Source organism: Podarcis erhardii (genome assembly GCF_964252035.2).
Source record: "Podarcis erhardii genome assembly, chromosome: 10".
NCBI lineage: Eukaryota > Metazoa > Chordata > Lepidosauria > Squamata > Lacertidae > Podarcis > Podarcis erhardii.
This window is the reverse complement of record NC_138500.1, coordinates 41,694,014-41,707,131: the sequence shown is the minus strand read 5'-3', so window position 1 is coordinate 41,707,131 and position 13,118 is coordinate 41,694,014. Positions and strand designations below refer to the sequence as shown.

Here is a 13,118-nt window from a genome sequence, read left to right as displayed (position 1 = left end):
TTGAAGATGGGTGGCTTACATTACTTTGCTCAAAAATTTCACTGCCGCAAACTGAAGGCGGCTGGCAGAGTTACAGCTGTTGACTTATGCTGTCTGCTTCTGGGCATTTATTTTTTTCTGTGTTTAGTAGTTTACTTCAGGAGAAAAGCATGAAAGTTTCATAGGTTTTGTATTTAAAGCTCTGCACTTTTCTCAAAGTCTACACATCAATTAATATATGCAACCTTTTACCTAAATAAGAACTCTTGTCCCTATTTGAAAACTTAATTCTGAATGGGTTTTGCTTCCAGATATTCCTCCTTTTTCTTTAGACGCAAGGAGATATTTGTCATCCAGTAAGTTACTGCATGGCTGAAGAGCCCCTGTGTGGTTTCTAGTGTGCTGTGCTCACTTGTGTGTTATATGCTTTATTGGCCTTCATCTGATAAAACTGCTCTCTCTCTCAGTGCCTTAGGCACACTTTGAAACTTCTAGTACTGTAAAATGATCCTCAATAGGCAACACAGGGTCTTCCCAGATGGCCGAAAAATTGAGATGTTCTCAGTAGTGCTATATACTAGTACTGCTCCATATCAGTGTAATATTCTATTCCCTTGCAGGGATGAGCAAGAGATAGCCCTGCTGTGGTTAGAAACCTATTTGCTGCCTTAAAACACAAATCAAAGTAGTAAAGTGGTGTACACAGGACTCAAAAAGATAATTTTTTGAAAGACGAAGGTTTGCACAGTGGTGGGACATTGATGGGAGAAAAGGAAGTACTGTTGGCATTGCAACTTCTCTATTTTAAATGGCTGCAATAAAAATCATTCCTTGTACAGACGTGTAGATCCCAAGTAAAAATAATACATGTTTACAGTGTGAAAAGGCCATCTGCATAACCCCTCAGAGCGGATTCAAACAGAAATTACAGAAGTTCATTTCGAAAACATCCAGTTAAAGCTGGACATAATTTATTTTTGAGGTTTGCCAAACCTGTGCTGATCTGCATTATAAAACAATATGTAATCTTCCAATAACTAATTTCATGTGAGGCAGCTGTAGAAAGCCACCTTCAGGTAGATAAAAAGAGAATGATTATTGCTGGTACTAATGAAAACAAAAGTACTTCCCCCCCCCCATGAAATTAGACATTCTGACTTTTGTATATCAAGAATAGTATTTGTTCGGATAGTCAGAACTTCAAACTGAAGTTTTCTTGGACAACAATTGGTGATTGACTATTATCAGTTTGTTTATTTCCCCCCACTCATAATCCACCTTTTGCTCCAAGGAATTCAAGGTGCTGTAGATGGTCCTTCCCTCATTTAATCTCCACAACAACCCTGTGAGGTAGTGACTAGTCTAAGGTCACCAGTGGAGATACTAACCCCAGTTTCCAGGTGCTAGTCCAACATGCTAAGCACTACAACACAACTGACTTTCCTATAAAGCATCCAGTTAATTTAGAATAAATTCATAAAAATTAGAGAACTACGCAATATGATAAAACAAGGCTGCCACTCACAATGACAGCTCTATTCCTAGCTTCCCTCCTCCACAACATGTGGCAAAACTTACTCATGTCATGACAGCATCGTGCTGCTTCCCTATCTGGTCCACATAATTGGCTGCTGGTGATGTGAGCTGTTGTTTTTTTGACCAGAGTTGTCTAGACTGGATCAGTAACAGTAGCCAAGGTAGCAACTGCGTATTTAATGCATGAAAAACATTTTCTACAAATTCCCGATAACAGTGCCTTCTCTCATCAACATTGAAGACTAAAAGTCATATGCACTGGATCACGTCAAAATCTCAGTGCTGTCTTAATAACAGCATTTGACATTATTGCCAGTTGCTGCTGTGTCCCCCCTTTTTAAACCACTCCTCTGAATGTGGGAAAGATGAAGCTCAGAAATTGCCAAGAGGGCTGCCAGCTCAAAATGTGCTAACTGTCTTTGTGTATGAATGTCTTAGACTGTTATGAAGTAGTCTTAAGCCCTGATATTGAGCTCCAGTACATTGGTTGGGTGGGGGACTATTGTAAGGGCCTCTCATAAGGAATTATTGATCTGTACTGTCCCTGAAGGGTTAGACCTATGAAAATCTCATTTAACTCATTGAAAATTACTTCCTTGGTTATTCCTAGCAAGTGCTTGTGGTGCTTATGAGTTAAGCCTTTAGTCTGCTCATTCATTTCTGTGGTTTTCTATTGAACAAGCTGTAATTCCCCATAGATTTTCAACAGATTGACCCAGAGAGTAAGCTGATGCTGTATGACAACATGAACTCCAGTCACCATTGCCAACATAAATAAATGGCTTATAAAATTTAGACCAAAAAAAAAACTTGAGTGAGGGGGAAGGGGAGAATGTCATGCTGGAATGGAACTTCAGCTAGGCTCAAAGGCTGCACCTATCACTCAGATACGTCTCACAAAGCAGTAGCCAATTAGCTATGTTATTCTGTTGCACCAAATACAACATATTCTTGTGGCATCTTAAAGACCAACACAATTATTTTGCCATTAATCTATTTTGAATCTCTGCGTAATAAAGTACTGAGGCATGGATCTCTTGCATAGGTTTCTTGTACACAAGTATATTGCATTATTAGTGGTCTGCAACTTGAAGAAAACTTATGCAATGGCGTAATAACGTTCCTGTCCCTTGAAAGGTCCCTATTCCTGTGTCCTTGACAAGTTTACATTCCTTGCGCAGAGTATGCTTGGATTTTTCTTTTGTATTAGGAATTATATAATGCACTTAACTCTTGGTCCTAATTCACCTGCATATATCCTATGGTGCTATGTACAATAAGCTTCCCATCCCAGAGGAGGCCAGTGCTGAGAGCAGAAGGAAGAGCCTAGGATCAATCCCCTTACCTACGAACAGTTAAATCAGAACCATTTGATCTGAACTTCTGTTTGCATGTGCAAATCAGAGGCATACCTAAGCTGCTTTGTGCCATTGGCAAAGAGCTGTATTGGTACCCCTGCCCGTATCCCTTGCAGAAGAGTGTAGGAGTGGCCTGGGTTATGCGCAGAAGGGCAGACAGGCTCCTAGCCACTCCTAGTCAGAGTGGAGAAGTTAGATTTCTCTACAATCAGCCTGGGCCTGGGCCCAGGGGCAGAGTAAAGGAGGTCCAGTGGGTGCGGTCCGCCCCGGGTGTCACCACAGAGGGGGGTGACAAAATGCCAGGCGGCAGTCACCACAGAGCCTGCAGTGCACCCAAGCCATGCATCTCTCCTGGGAGAGACGCAGTGGCTCGGGCGCACACAGGCTCCATGCTGCCCAAAAGGTCCACCCACTGCCTTTCCCCAGCTGTGGGGTGGCTGAGTGGGAGGAGGCAGGCATACTCCAGAGGCCCCGCAGTGTGCCCGCCCTGCCCTTGCCCCTCCCCTGGGCGTGCCACCCTAGGTGCCTGAGCGGCTTCTTCTGCCACTGTCTGGGTCCTTGGCAGGGACCAACCTATCCAATCACTAGGTATACCCCTGCTACCGATTCAGCAAAGGATTCTCCACATGTAGCCTCTCAAACTATGGTGCATTGATATTACCCACATGCGATCTGATCCAGATGGATGAAGAATCCCATTCCCACATGCAGTGTCAGTGGCAGACATATAATGTGGTGGACATATGGTCAGCCACTGTGAGAACAGGATGCTGGACTGGATGCAACAATGGCCTGATCCCGCAAGCTCATATTATGTTCTTATTCATATTATGCAGGGTATGTAGAACACAAAAGCCCAAAGCTTCCAGGGGCCCACCAAATGCATAGATATGTTTAAATTATCATAAATTATAATTTAGTCATATGCTGTGTTTATACAATCATTTGCGTTTGTTTTCATTTCTCTAATAATAACTTTGTCATGTCGATTACTATTAGGCATAAAATCCATCTATTCTTCCTATAGATTCTGAAGTTGTGTTTTCCATGTTTAATTAAATTTCTTCCTCTCATAATAATATTTTATCTCCAGCCAGAAGGTATGTAATTAGGCACTGGTGTATAGCCCCCCAAAATTGAGAAGGGGCTCCAAAATATATTTCACACAAGGTCCAATAGCAGAGCAGGCTGCCTTAACACAGATTTTATTATTTGATATTTAATTATGGCATTGTAGGCTGCAATCCTACACTACCTTTCATGGGATTAAACCCTACTTAACCCAGCGGCATGTATTTCCAAACATCCACAGGATCAGACTGTCAAGTAAAGCTGGGTGTTATATGAATAAAGCCAAACTGCTAACAGAGCAATGTCTGATTTATTTCAAAAAGCTTATTCTAAGAACCTTAAAGCAATTCAGACTGAAATCCTGTGCACACCTATCTGGGAATATGCCTATGCAGTGGAACTTACACCCAAGTAAACATTCATAGGCTAGTCTTATTGCAATACTGAATTTTCCAGTCGGAAATAAAATGGTGTCCTTGAATTACTACAAAACTGCAAAGATAGTTGCCTGAATAGAGAACTAACAGCGCAAGCCTGTACATGTCAACTGAGAAGGAAGCCCCATTGAGTTCAAAGTGACTTACTCTCTGGATTGCAGCCTAAATTAGCAGAAAGGGCATTTTGGTGTCCACTCTTTCTGAAACACTAAACTCCTCAAAACCAAGTTTTGTACAGTAGACATCTAAACATGGCATAGATCAAACATGATCCCTAATTCAATTAAGCTGCAATTGTATCTAGTTCTATTGACGACACATGGTTTGCCCTTTTAACTGAAAGTTTAAAAATAAATCACCAAGAAAGCACAAATATCTCCACTGAGAAATGCTTTATTAAAAAATGTTCAGCTTTTTCAGTGGGAACCTTATGTTTTTTAGCAGAACTATCCTGGTTTTGGTTTACCAATTTATCGATTTAGATAAGTTTATGAATACCTGTTGTACAACACATGATTTCATTTTTTGTCCATGTAAAACATATTTTTAAAAATAGGATCTAGCTACATAGCTGGGCGAGTTTATTACAGCAAGTTGCCCCTGAGCTAGTGAATTTCTACATTGGCATTGTAATAATTTGTCCTTCTTTCCTCGCCATTATAGAAGCACCTCAGGACTTCTATTCAGCAATGGCTTCCCTGAGAGTATCACTTCCTTTCCCATGCAATGTTCTCCTTTTACATGTTAGGTTAATTTTAATGTGACTTTCTTGTATTATTTTTTTGTGAAGTATCCTATGCACAAGCCACATCCATCATCAATCTGTTCTGCAGAACCAGAACTTCAGCAACAGAATTCTGAAATCGATTTTAATAAATGAATTTCCTAAAAACTTCCATTGAAAGCAAGAGATGGAAGCTGGGAAATTCTCTAGCCATTTTTATACTGAACCCTACTGCACACAGTTTTTTTAACAAAATGCTAAAAAGCAGATAGAAAAAAGTTGGTCATTGGAATTCAGGTTCTTCATTGATATACTAGGGTAAAACAATTTGAGAAGTATGCTGCTATTTAGAAATGTTTATAGGAACAAGGTCATTATAAAGAATGGTTCTCTGTTCCTCACATCCTTCTCTAAATTTCATAGATTAGGAAGCCAGTTTCTGAATCTGCCCCCCCCACCCCATAAATGAATACAATTTATATTACATCATCATCATCATCATCATCATCATTATTATTAAATGTTTTATTTAGGCGTACTTACAAACAAACAAACAAAACAATAAGATACACACACTTAACCACAAAATAAATGGAAAAAGTAAGAAGAAAAAGTAAGGACAAAAGGAACATAAAATACCACACCCATGTGACTTCCCCCCACCATCTTTAAATCATCTAAATTCTTATTTACATTGCATATCATTTATCACTGTAATTACTTCTTTTATGGTACTATTATAATATAACATCAGGTCATCCTTACAAGCTTAGTCTAAACATATCAGCATGTTATCTTTAGAGCAGTGTTTGTTCATGTAATCTTTGAACCATAACCATTCTGCCCTTAATTTCTGGTGTGTTTGGTATCTTATTATCCCAGTTAATTTTGCCAATTCTATAAACTCTGTTAATTTCATTAACCAATCCTCTTTTGTAGGTATGTAATTTCCTTTCCAGTTCTTCACAAGTTGTATTCTTGCTGCTGTGACTGCATATAGGAATAATTTTCTCCTATCTTGTGGTACCTCCTTTCCATTCTCATTTTACAGTACAGATTTTATTACTCAGACTTTAGGCTGCTTCTTACCTTGTATTTGCCACTCCCATTTGGAGGGCCTGGGTACCATCAACAGACGGACTCCCTCAGAAGGAGGTGGAGGTTTTTAAGCAGAGGTTGGGTGGTCATCTGTCAGGAACACTTTAGTTGTGATTTAGTTGCGATTCCTGCATTGCAAGGGGTTGGACTAGACGACCCTTTGCCTTCCTTTCAACTCTGCAATTCTGTGATGAAATGATATCCAGTTAGTCATACTCAGAGCTGACCCACTGAAATCAATGGACATCAGTCCATGAATATGATTTGTTTTGATATCACCCTGTGCCAAATGCAGTACAGGAGAATACTATGTGCCACTTTCGACACAGCACCCTCCCTTCAGGAAATGAGAGGTCATCCTGGAGGCATCCCCGAATTTAGCAGCACCTGTTAACTCCTTGATCCTTCTTGAAACCATGCGTCCTTTGCCAAACATCTACAACTAGGAGGAGTCAGGCTGCAGCCCACTGACCAATCCTCAGCCAAGCTCAAGATACTAGCCACTGCTGACTATAGGTGTTGAGCGATTTAGAAAAGTTTACATTGCATGCATACATGAAGCAGATTGCTATTAAATGTGTGACTAGTTCATCTGAGCTCAGCGTGTGCTTTTAAAAGCTTTCTTTGGGAGACAGACAGCAACACTAAGGTGTATAATGTCATAACAGGATGTGCTTTGAAACATTGGATTTTTCTACTGCTTTGGAGAAGACAGGAGTTTGAAGGAAGATATGAAGAGAGAAACAGTGTGAACTTTTCTCTAAACAGAAATATTTTCCAAATAAGACATTTAATCCACCAAACCCTTGTGCTTAATTATCTTTGCACTATACAAATCAAGTTAGATATTCCATAGCACCAAGATCTCATTTCCATGCTAGTAAAAAAATTAAGAGTATTTTAGAACTGGTGCAACTGCTTTGGTATCCCACAACAAGGAGCACAAATAAGTTTTAAAATTGATTCATCTGGAATATTGAATTAATTTTTTACTTCTTAGTTTTGACCTCTCTGTTGTGTCTACAACCTAACCAGAATGCAAAGTGTTCTTTGACTCGCAACTTACATCATTTAACATAATCTCTATTACAGGTTACTTAGTTATAGAAAATCCATCAAGTAAGTTGACTGCTAATTTTTACATTGTGGCTATAGATTTGCTAGCTTGGTGAATCACAATGTGTGGTTTCTTTTTGTATATTTATTAGAAAAAGCTCCAAACTGTGTATAAATCATAAAAGCATGACTAATTGCATGGTAACTGGAGAAATGCTTTCTCTCTCTCTGGGGTGAAGCCTGCATGTCTGTGTTTTAGCTTGGCAAGTAATATAGGGATATTTAACTCCTTGGGGTTTAAAAACCATGTAATTATGGGAATGAAGTCACTGCTATATTTTATATATCTAAAGCCCTGCATTGTATAGAATGGTTTCTGTGTGACAAAAGAAGCATTATGTGCTTGAATAGAACTGAGAGGTGACTTTGCAGACACACATAAATATCAAACAACTGAACTTTGGAGCAATCACATTTGTAACACACAGTTTGTAGATAACAGTTGTGTTATATCAACTAAATCAGGGGAGGTTTGAAGTGGCAAGAGGTTATTATTTCAAAACAATTCCTAACGTAAAGCCAATTATTCCCTTTTGTAAACTATTCATATTACTGTGTTTTTTCTTAATCTTTGTTATACATCTGGATAACAATATATTTCAATTCTGATTATTAAATCCTAGGCAACCACTAACTCTCTCTAAAAATGTTTTCTAGGCCAATAGGCAAGAAATGTTTTCTACAACACGTTGAAGAGCTTTGTACAAACAACAACCTAAAGTTTCAGGAAGAATTTTTGGTATGTTACCAGCAGTTGTCACAACATTGCAAGACCTACACTCATTTCATGTGTCACATTTCATGTCCATTTTAAGCAAGCAAGGCCATGAAGGACTCTTGCCTTTATCATCAAGACCCAATTACCAGTTTATCCATTTAGGTACTACAGTCTCCTTGTTGCAGTGCGATCAGAATTATCCATACCTTCCTTCTGCCTCCTGTGCAATGACACCAAGTATTCATTATCCCTTTGACTCTAATCTTAGAGAAATCCATATATTTTTAAAATGGCAATTTCAGCAATATAACTGTGCAGTGGTACCTCAGTTTAAGAACAGTCCTGTTTACGAACGATTCAGTTTACGAACTCCACAAAACCGGAAGTAGTGTCCCTGTTTGAGAACTTTACCTCAGTCTATGAATGAAAGCCAAACGGTGGAAGGGCACAGGCGGTGGGAGGCCTCATTAGGGAAAGCGCGCCTGGGTTAAGAACGGTTTCAATTTAAGAATGGACTTCCGGAATGGATTAGGTTCATAAACCGAGGTACCACTGTTAATTTGAAAGGAGTTTTAAATGAGTCATTCTCAGACTGGGAAAGGAGACATGGAGTATCTGGAAAATGGGCACAAAGTTTCAGGATGGTATAGAATCTTGAAGCAGGCGAAATTTCCTCCTCCCAGCAGCCCAAACATGGGTGAGTTGAATGCCCTCTAGGAAAGAATAATAATTCACATTGGAGTCCTATCTCAGGCCTGGGAACACAGAGATCAATGGGAGCTGCCTTATACCATCAGAACACTGTTCCATCAAGCTCAGTATTGTCCACACTGGCTGGCAGAAGCTCTGTATGGTTTTAGGCAGGAGTGCTGTGGGTTAAACCACAGAGTCTTGGACTTGCCGATCAGAAGGTCGGCGGTTCGAATCCCTGTGACGGGGTGAGCTCCCGTTGCTTGGTCCCTGCTCCTGCCAACCTAGCAGTTTGAAAGCACATCAAGGTGCAAGTAGATAAATAGGTACCACTCTGGTGGTTAGGTAAATGGCGTTTCCATGCGCTGCTCTGGTTCGCCAGAAGCGGCTTAGTCATGCTGGCCACATGACCTGGAAGCTGTACGCCAGCTCCTTCGACCAATAAAGTGAGATGAGCGCCGCAACCCCAGAGTCGGTCACGACTGGACCTAATGGTCAGGGGTCCCTTTACCTTTACCTCTCTCAGAGAGTCTCTCTCAGGAATTGAATCTGGAGGCAAAGTAGGTGCTCCACCACTGACCTATAGCCTTTACCAACCTTCCAGACACTTTTCTTTTATAAATCCCTCCGAGATAAATGAGAGTTACTCTTGTTTAGCACCCGCTCATCTCTGTAAGGTGTCATAGCTGCAGTCTGCAATGGATTATGCTATGTATGATCACAACCAGCAATGTCTCATCTCGTAGCATCGAGAGCCTTTGTTCCTGTTGAAAACAGATAGGTCTTCCAAAGAGTGTGTGAAATTTATATAATAGCTATGTCATGCCAAAGCTATGCTTAAGTCTTGGACTTTTCATTGTTTTTGTAAGTAACTTATTTTCTATGGCTATCGTTTTTTAAAAAAAAATTCAGAAATAGATCATTTTTGTTATCTCAGTAGCGTTGTGTTCATCATTACCAGCACATGGAGTCATTTACTATCCTAAAAATCATTTGTCATTCTCCAGTGACTCTATTATTTTGGATTTATAGATTTGCCATGAAGTGTTCATTGTCTGGATCTGTGAATAATGAAGAAGAAAAAATCGATTGACAGTTATACTATTGGATTATAATGTTTCACTCACTTAGGAAATAATAACAAAAGAGTGATAAGATGAATAGTATTTCCTACAGATTCTTGATCATGGTTCTTAAGCAGTCTTGGTCTGCATGTAATAATGAACACACCATAAGATACTTCTGAACAGTGCATGGAGAGCTCTTTTTTCCAACAAGAGCAGAAATTCCATCTTACTAGGACAGGGAAACTGAGAGTTGCATTTGTAGCACACTACTCTGTTAAAATAGTAGTAAACTAGCACTAATAATAAAACATAAAAACAAGTGGTAAGGCAGAGAAGGGAAACCTGTGGCCCACCAGATGTTGTTGGACTTGAACTCCCATTGGTCAGTATGGCCAATGATCAGGGATGATAAGAGTTGTAGTCCAACAGCTTCTAGAAGGCCACAGTTTAGCCACCCCTGAAAGTACTGTAAGGTCATTCAAAAATAGCCTACTCCCGTATGAATCTATATGTGTATGGAGCTTTTTCATACACGAAGCCTTTTTGTAATGTCCAGCATCTGCTCTAGGGAATGAAGTTCTATGCCCTTTGGAAGCCCAAGACACTTTGAGGACAAAGTCGCTTGCCTTTGTAGTGATCTTGATGCCTCATCCACACCTGTTGCAATCTGCAGTGAAGTTTCCAGTGCAGATGAAACATTATTTCAACCCATTTCAGTTTGGGTTCAGGCCTGGCTATGGAACTGAATCAACTTTGGTCACCCTGTTGGATGACCTTTACTGGGAGTGTGACTCCTTCTTCTTCCTTGAGCTCTTATTCTTCCTTGAGCTCTCCATAGCTTTTGATATTATTGACCTTAGTATCCATTTGAGCCAACTTAGTGGGATGGGTATCGGAAGCACTGTTTTAACGTGGTTCCAATCCTGTCTCCAGGGTCCATTTCAGAGAATAGCATTGGATGATTGTCTTTCATTCTCCTTGGCAGTCATGCTGTGGAGTGTTTCAGGGTAGCATCTTATTTGTAGTGCTTTTTAATATCTATACAAAGCCTTTAGGAGTATACCATGCTACCTTCCATGTGCATGTGCATTTAAAATGTTAAAATCAAAAAGGGCATCTCTGTATCATGGACTTTACATTAGCAGGTAGGTGGAAATAATTATCCATGGTATCATTTTGCTTTGCAAAGTTTTGAACTTTGCCCATAACTTCAGTCCATGTTCAATTGGTGCTAGATGAGCGTTGAGTTGTTTACAGAAATATGTTTGAATGAGAGTATTTTACCTCAAGAAAACAAATGACAGTGTTGGCAGGAAGTCGAAATAAATGAAAATAGCTGAGGATAGGTGGGTGGTGAAAGCAACGAATCTTCACAACAATTTGCTTTTATTTGCTTTTAAAATAAGTTTTTAAAAGTAGTCATTGAGGTACCCTACTTTTTATGTGACCTGGCCATGCCACTTCTATTCCCTTGCATTGTAGATTACATTTAATACTTTGAACTGGGCTGTGATTCATTCATGTATTTCCTTATCCCTATTCGTTATGCCCAGTATACATCTTCCTGTCCTTCCTGAACTGAGGCAGAGGTCAGTGAGGAATAACAAATTGCCAATCGCCCATGTTTGATTAAATACTTTCTTGTTCTCATACTGTAGCAAAGCACGAGGCCATCATAGCTACAAGGGAAGCAACTCAGGAAAAGGCTTTCTCCTTATTTAGTTCCCTCCATTAAAAGCCACACACAAAAACACAGAAAGTGGCACTCCGACTTCATCTTGACTTCCAAGGTGAAAGTTCATATAAGCTTAGATTGTTCAGCCTGACAGTCTGTTCTGTAGTTTAGCATCTGAAACTGCTGTTGTAACCAGCTGTAATGTTACCAGCTGTCCTTAGAAATTCAATACACCTCAACCCCTCCAAATCTTTCCTCATACTGGAATGGTTCACCTGAATTCTATTTTGGTATCATTGCCACATTTTATTTTAGACATACAAATGCCAAAATGCATCAAAATATTTTTTTAATAACTTTTTTAAAAAAAGTTAATTTTCACTTTGGATGACATGTACCGGTAACTTTAATAAGTTTTTCTATCTGAGACTTTCTAAAAAATAAATAAATAGTGGATCTATTTACTCCCTTTTGTACCTTGCAAAAACATTTATCAGGTATATTAACTTATTTTGGAGGGCAAAGACAAATAGCCTTGCTAGTGTTTAGGAACTTCTTTTTAAGATTGTATTATGCATCTATAAACGTAATATTGTGTATGCCACTCAGTGAACAAATTTCATATTATATTTACATTGCTGATCTGCAAAGCAACCCCAAATACATTCTAACATATATGTTGTTTTATAGGAACTTCCCAAGTTTCTTCCAGATCTTGCCTCAGCTGATGCTGATCTTCCTTGGAACAGGTCTAAAAACCGTTTTCCCAACATCAAGCCATGTATGTTGTGTTTTACAAATCATTCTTTCTCTCCGCTAGCTAAAAAGTGTCTCAAACTTTTATTATTATTATTTTTCACTGTGACGTCTGGGAAGAAGTGTGTTTACTACATGATAATTTCTTATTACAGACTTGAGAGTTTTGTGGGTTTTTTATAATTAAGTTTTTGCTTTCACTCACAGCCATTAAACTGGAGGTGCTGGTATCTTTATAGTCTCAAATAGTTTCTTAGCTTTGTAACATAATCAAAGTGGTATCAACATCTTTATTTTACGCTTAGTGAAAAATATTTTTTTTGTAAATAAAAAGGTGAAATCCACCTGTTGGCAGTTTCCCTTTAAATATGGCGATGCTTTCTTAAGATACTTGTAAATGTGCTGTGTAAAAGTTTTCCGAAAGATCAGAGTGAATATATGGCAACTTATAAGTTGAGGATAGATTTTATCATAGGAGACAGGGGTCTGTCTCTCTGTAGTCAACACTGCTTCATTTTTCAGTTAATAAGACAGAAATGCCAGTATTATTTTAAGCATTAGCTGTGATGTGAGACGGGGGCAAGGCATTCCTCTGTTAATGTAACCACATTCTGTGCTATTAACTTTTTAGAACAGCTGCTCCTGTTATCTGTTTCAGAGGTTTTATTTTTTTACCTTATTTTAATTATTTTATTAAAATCATTTTAAATCCACTTTTCATTTAGAGAATACTAAAGTGGTTCATAGAAATAAAAAACTGCAGTCAAAATGGTTTAGGGCTGGGCATATACAAACATGCCTCAGTCCATTCCAATGTTCATTTTCACATGTGTGTATGTTTATATCATTGTCCAGCAAGGCAAATATATGCATATTTTTAACGTGCATCTCAG

The 13,118-nt window shown here is 39.0% G+C and overlaps 1 protein-coding gene across 3 annotated transcripts in view; it reads left to right on the top strand.

The window, feature by feature from the left end:
- PTPRQ (protein tyrosine phosphatase receptor type Q) overlaps positions 1-13,118 on the top strand; it is a 106,604-nt gene that overhangs the window by 83,454 nt on the left and 10,032 nt on the right. Inside the window, exons 54-57 of one of the 3 annotated variants that reach the window (XM_081878556.1) lie at positions 291-335; positions 7,296-7,322; positions 7,977-8,058; positions 12,160-12,250. In XM_081878556.1, coding sequence (XP_081734682.1) covers positions 291-335; positions 7,296-7,322; positions 7,977-8,058; positions 12,160-12,250 — 245 coding nt within the window. The remainder of the gene's footprint in view (positions 1-290; positions 336-7,295; positions 7,323-7,976; positions 8,059-12,159; positions 12,251-13,118) is intronic. The other 2 variants (XM_081878557.1, XM_081878558.1) reach the window with 2 other exon arrangements.